This window comes from Propithecus coquereli, unplaced genomic scaffold, assembly GCF_000956105.1.
Source record: "Propithecus coquereli isolate 6110/MARCELLA unplaced genomic scaffold, Pcoq_1.0 Scaffold38, whole genome shotgun sequence".
In the NCBI taxonomy this organism is placed as follows: Eukaryota; Metazoa; Chordata; class Mammalia; order Primates; family Indriidae; genus Propithecus; species Propithecus coquereli.
Genome location: NW_012149507.1, coordinates 272,918 through 279,381, shown reverse-complemented (window position 1 = coordinate 279,381; position 6,464 = coordinate 272,918). Strand labels below are relative to the sequence as shown.

General features: G+C 44.0%; 1 protein-coding gene across 1 annotated transcript in view; it reads left to right on the top strand.

The window, feature by feature from the left end:
* ARHGAP28 (Rho GTPase activating protein 28) overlaps positions 1-6,464 on the top strand; it is a 180,298-nt gene that overhangs the window by 145,571 nt on the left and 28,263 nt on the right. Inside the window, exons 10-11 of the mRNA XM_012652101.1 lie at positions 330-407; positions 5,634-5,796. Coding sequence (XP_012507555.1) covers positions 330-407; positions 5,634-5,796 — 241 coding nt within the window. The remainder of the gene's footprint in view (positions 1-329; positions 408-5,633; positions 5,797-6,464) is intronic.

Below are 6,464 nucleotides of genomic sequence, written 5' to 3'. Positions count from 1 at the left end.
AAAAAAAAAAAAAGAGATACAGTAATCAGATCTTAAGATTATTAAGTGACAGCATGTCATAGTGGTTAAGAACACAAGCTTCAGAGAGTCAGTGCTGTTACTTTCGAGGTTGATCTTGGGAAAGTTATATCGCTGCCCTAAATCTCTGTTTGCTCGTTGCAAATTGGAGGATAATGTTGACCTCATAGGGTGGTTGTGAACCTTTAACAAAGCATGCAAGTGCCAGGCACGTGTACATGGCAGTTTACTGATTGATGTCATCATTGTTATTTCAGATGTTTGTAATCCTATGGAGGTACTTATTTTTGTAATATATTATTGCTTTCTAGTTTTTTGAGAAAGTTGAGGAATCGGGTCTGGAATCGGAAGGAATTTTTCGACTTTCGGGATGTACTGCCAAAGTCAAGGTACTGAATGTTTTCTCTCTTCCTAGTTGAGTCCTGAGCTAGTCTGAACCAGTCCATATGAGCGTCAGGTATCTAGGTCTTTGTTGTTGTTTATCTGATACTATCACTTAGTCCTACCTAATATTCCTTGGTACCTATGGTTAAATATTTGTTCCATGATCCAAAGTTGCTTAAATTAAAACAACAACAATAAAAAACCAACAACAATGAAACAACATATCAATTCGCCATCAAAAGTGGCTGCTTGCCTTTAGTTTGGAAAAGTTGAGATGTCCCATCCCTGTTTGGGGGCTCAAATACTTAGTTTGTTGTGTTCTGTCCGAATTCACTAAGCCAATAGCACATAAGCCCTTCTTCCAACGTCAGTTGCTTTAGCCTTAGAAGCGTCCGTGGCTCTCCTTCAGTGAAAGCTCCTACAGGAATGTGCAGTGATGGCCGTAACCGCTGCAACACCCACTCAGCAGTTCTAAACCCCGATTCCATTTACGGTACGGTTAGCATCCACACATAAAACCACCGTGTAATGCGAACCCTTTCGCTTGGCCTTCTTCCTTCTGTGAGGCGGCGGACTGTCTGCTGGGGGCGCACACCACGGAGAGTCTGCGCCCGCTGTCGAATCACTCCCTGGCTGGTGGACATTAAGCCTGAATCCCTGAGAAAACGGTCTCAGGGTGAGGGAAAAAGGAATCTGGTCGTGTTTAGAACTATTAAAGGGAAATGCATAGAGGCAGAAAAGCATCTCTTCATTCATTCATTTTGGTACGTGTTTTGGGAAATTCCGTTTGTATCAGAAGTCTCGGGGTTTTTATATAGCAGTGTGATGGGATGGTTTTCTCAGTGGAAACTGAGGATAAATAGGCTGTGTCTGTCGGATCCTGCAGAAAGCAGACGCTGAGACAGATGAGCAGCGGGAAGGGGTCATGGGGACCGTGATTGCGAGATACATAAGGGAAGGAAGCAGGACTGGGCAGGGTGAGCCTCAGGCCAGGGTGCGAGTCTGACGGTTCCTTCTGGTAGAGGACCCCTGCGCCGGCGAGATGGGCCAGGCCGCAGCTCCCACCTCACTCCTCGGCTTCCTGCCAAGAGCAAGGAGGAGACAGCTCCAGAAGTGGCTGACAGCTGGGAGAGTCGGCTACCTGGGCTTTTCTGCAGATGAACGTCAAGTCCTCTTTTGGGGGGCGATCAGAGCAGCCACCAGGGCGTTCCCAGTGACATCGGGGATTAGGGCACGCTGGGGAGTTGTGACTTAGCAGAGAGCAGAGTTGGCTAAATGCTGGCACAAGTTCATCTGGAAGGCAGGGGAATGGCTCCTTAAGGCTTATACTTTCCAAACTGAATCAGCTTTTTGTCTCGGTTTTTCCTGTTTGGTTCTGAACAAATATATACCATATCCAAGGATGAAAGCCATCACTTATTTTGGTCAAATCTTTGGTTATATCTGTACAGTCAGAGAATAAAAGTGAAGTCAAAGAAATGAATTTCCTAAACAGAATCAGATTCTGTCTTTTGAAACCTTCCTCCAAAATTAGGAAGCTGTATTTGAACATATTCTTACTGGTTCGTGTGTGTGTGTGTGTGTGTGTGTGTGTGTGTGTGTGTGTGTGTGTATGCACGGATATGTGAAAAGTATAATGGATATGATTTAAAATCACTTTTTCTAAATCATCGAAAGGAGAAAACATTACAGAACATTTCTTGTGGGCACAACGTTTAACATCATAGCAAAAGTTACTTTTCTTTAGCTAATCTTTGACTGGAAAATGCATATCAAAGGCTCGTAATTCCTTCAAAATGTTCTTATAGGCACATGCATTCCTGAGCCATATTTAGGTCAAAGTCCCTTCCTCCCCTAATCAGTTTTCTGTAGTTTCAGCCTATTTATTCCATTGCTTATTAGTCTGAAAATGTAATCCAGATGTTTTCATGGTTTGAGCTCCAAGAAAGCTAACATGAAAGAAATCCAGCCAGTGAAATATGGCAGGCAGAGAGGCATTATAACGTGAGGTATTAAAGGGGCCTTTATTTCTCTTCTTTATTCAAACTTTAAACTACCTTTTTTTTGGTAACTCATCTGCTGGACTACTAAAAATTCCACTATAATTATCCTCAAATTGTGCCAAGTTGATGACAGCAGCACTGTGACTTCACTGTTATCATTATTGGAACAGCCCGGCCTGGCTCTGTGCTTTACACGCTCGGTGAGACAGACAGGAAGCGGCCCCGAGAGGAAGCAGCCGGTTTTAGCCAAACAGAACGCACAACTGCAAGGCCAAGTCCCGCGTTTGAGGCCTCAGCTCATTTGGAATCAATTTAATGCTTTAATGTTTCCAATGATTTTCTCTTCAAAAATGACAGAAATTTGAGCCAAACACTAGGGAATGTATTTTATGGAAGGAGGCCGACTGACATGCAGGGTTTTCTTTTTTGACTAGTTTCCATCATTCTGAGGCTGCTCTAACTGTTTTGTCATGACATTACCTGGCTTGTTGGTTTCGCTGCCTGAACTGTTGTTAGAGATTGGAAGGTAGGTCATTTGCATGTGTATAAAACTACCTCCAAAATTGAAGCAGGCTGCATTTTTGCTCACAGGAGATTTAATGACACGACTTCTGACTCTCACTTAGTATTCTCATTAACAATAGACAGAAAAACATGACTTTTTTAACCTGTAAGTGCTCCCTGTCTTTGACAAGGTAAATTCATACCTGGTTTACATGGTTTCACGTTTAAAACCACTGGTGAAATGTTAGCTCAGCTCAAAACCAAAAGAGGACATTCTTTCTTTCCGTGTTGTTTCATACCAGCCATCCAGACACGATGACGTGGTATTATTGCCCAAGCAGTCACAGCACATATGCATGGGGTTCCCATAGTAGTGACACCGCGGGTTAGAATAGACTGGGCAGAGGGGACAGACAGGCATTTATTGAGTGCTGCCTGTGGGCAGGCCCTGCTCTGTGAGCTTTACATGATAATATCGATTTAATCTCAGAAAGGGTCGTTTTAACATCCCCCGTTGTACAGTGAGAAGGTTGAGGCACAGGCCACACCACTAGTCAGGTGTGGAGTGGGGACAAAGGCCCTTGGTTCTGGCGCCGCGTTGTCCCTTAGGTGATGGGGAACCACTCCCAGGTTAGAAGGACGGTCACATTCGTGATTCAGACAGATTCCTTTGGCAGAGGTATGTGGGGAACGAGTTTGAATTCTGCTCCTGCCAGTGCTTCCTGCGAGTTTGGAGGGCTGTGTCCCCTTTGCTTGGCTGCAGTGGTGCCGGGCAGTTGATAGAAAACGTTGGGCAGTTCCTCCTGTGTTTCCTGTTAATGGCACTTCCATCTGCCCGTTGCAATTGGAGAATCATTTTGGGTGATTCTTTCTCCCTGGGTCTTATATTCAATCCATTGCCAATTCTTGACAATGTTTCCTCCCCAGCATCTCTAAACGCCTCCTCTCCTTTCTGCCCTGCACCTGCTTATCCATCACCAGACGCCTTCGGTGCCTCTCACCTGCCCCCCGCCCGTGCTAATCTTCACACTCCCCCAGATGATGTTTTCATCTGGCTGTCGGGAAGGATAAATCTCCCATAGTCATTGCCTTGCTTAGAGGGGTTCCAAGTGGCCTCAGTGCCTACAGGGTGCAGTGTGGTCCCTAGGACTGGCTCTGCTGCTCTCTAGCCCTGCTCCTTGCCCTAGATGCTCTAGCAAGACTGACCTTGAGCTCTGCAGACACACTGGCTCTCCTGCTTTTCTGTCACTGTGTGAGCACTTTCCTCTCTCCAGGATACCCTTCTCTCTCCGCTTCCCTGGCAGGCTCCTCTGTAGTCCTCAAGTCTTGGCCCAAGCCGAATGTGATCCGCCTCTGTCATGGCCTCACAGCACCGGTGATTGACCTTATAGCCTTTGCACTCTGAATTAGTATTATCCATCATTAAATAGTCCCATCCACTAGACTACGAGATGCCTGAGGGCAAGGAATGGATCTCATGCCCAGAGCCCGATCTGGTGCCGAATCTCTTTTGTTCTAGGCAGGGCTTTCTATGTATGCTTAAGGCTTCATAAAGTGTGTTTATCAGCAAAGGATTGCTCGATTAGCTGTCATATTCCTGTAAGATTGAAAGCTTCTCCAGAATAATAAGAAAAATCTCCTTTTGATGTCATCTGTAGGGGCCAGAGGGTGGATCAGAACCACACGCATCTCCAGAAGAAACTTATCCTGCCAGGGACCACCGTCTGGCAGGCTCTGGGAGCCACTAGAGCATTTACGTGTGGCTGGTTAATGAACTAATCCTTGTTAGGAAAAGGTCAGACGTACAAACGGACTCTGGCTATGCGAGCTCAAGGCCAGAAGAATTAGGCTTCCCATGAGAATAAACTTGAGGTCTTAAAGAAACTGAGGGTTTTCAGAGTTACCCTTTGTGGAGCAGTTAGTGTCAGTCTGGGGACTGACTATAACTGCCTGGTATTATCGGTAAACCTCGTAGTTCAAAGGAGCAGTAGGAAATGACTTTGACTTTGACAAAGAAACAGGGAGCATGGGTGGCATTGATAATCAGATGAATTAATAATGTAAGCCAAGTAGAACTTACGGGGAGGCGTAGTGATTTTTTTTTTAAAAAGTATTTGCACAGTGTTCCAAGCCTCATGAAGGACTGGGCAAGTGTGCAAGCATGTGGGAGACATGTGTGTGTCCCAGAATAAAACTTTGTTGTCACTGCTCCAGGAAGATGTCGCCGGTCTGCACGTTGCAGTGAGGTCAGGGTTACTTGATTGGGATTATTCCCCACTGCATGCGAACTAGCTGAGACGCAAGGCTTGCTGATCTAATTTATAAATAGAAGAGAGGACAGCAGAAGGGATTATGAAAAAAAAAAGGGAGCAGAGGCTTTGTCAAAAGCTAGCAGTGCGTTTATCATGTGGGAATAGTGGTATTCTGCCAAAACCACCGAAAGGAAACTGTGATCTGAGTGGAGAACTTTTATATTTGTGTAGAATTAGAAAATTATTTCAAGATTAACATTATTCTAAAAATATTTTAGAAAATCACTTAAAAAAAAATTTGTTCGCACATAGCTCTTTCAGTCCCCTGAAGCATGTTGAAGAAAGTAATTCTGTAGATACTGCCCTATCAGTCTATTTACAAAAATAGTTCATGCAATGATAGTTTTCAAAGGGGAAAGGGGGTGAGGTGGTGAAAACTCATTGAATATTGACTGTTTTCCTTGATTTGCAGCAATACCGTGAAGAACTGGATGCCAAGTTTAATGCCGATAAATTTAAATGGGACAAAATGTGCCATAGAGAAGCTGCAGTCATGTTGAAAGCATTTTTCAGAGAACTGCCCACATCTCTCTTCCCTGTGGAATACATACCTGCCTTCATCGCTCTGTTGGAAAGTAGGTGGAAGGAGTTGAATGTGAATGGACTAAGATATGAGGCCAATAAAGAGACAGCAGAACAGAGATGCATAATCAAATGTGATCATACATAGATCTTCTATTTCCTGACAATGCTCGGTGACATGTTAAGTTTGATGGTAAACAGTCACCTATTTACATACTTTTATATCTCAGTCTGGGAGACATGATTTAGACAGTTTTATAATCATTAAAAGGCAGAAGGGTTTACAGAAAGACCAGGCCCTTGAGATTTGAATTCCTGCATGGCCATCTGTTAGCCATGCAGTCAAACTTTCTGAGCTTCAATTGCTGCATCTGTAAATTACAGAAAATAATTACTTGTCAGGTTGCTGTGGGTATTGAATGAAGTCATCCAGAATAGGGCCTGGTGTGTAATCATCCGTCAAAAAATATGAGGTTTCTCCCTTCCTTAAATCTGAGCTCCTGGGTCTGATTATGCAGCGTACAATAAATGCTACACAGAAGATGTTTTGTCTCTGAAAATTACAATATCACATAGTGTTTCCAAGAATTACAAAGTCACATAGATTCGGTTTTAAGTGAGGTACTGGGTGAAAGCACAGAAACGGTAAAGCGTGTGTTGTATTTGGCAGTCAGGGACTAATTTGGTATGGTTCCAGCATAAGGGTTGAATATTGCGGAGG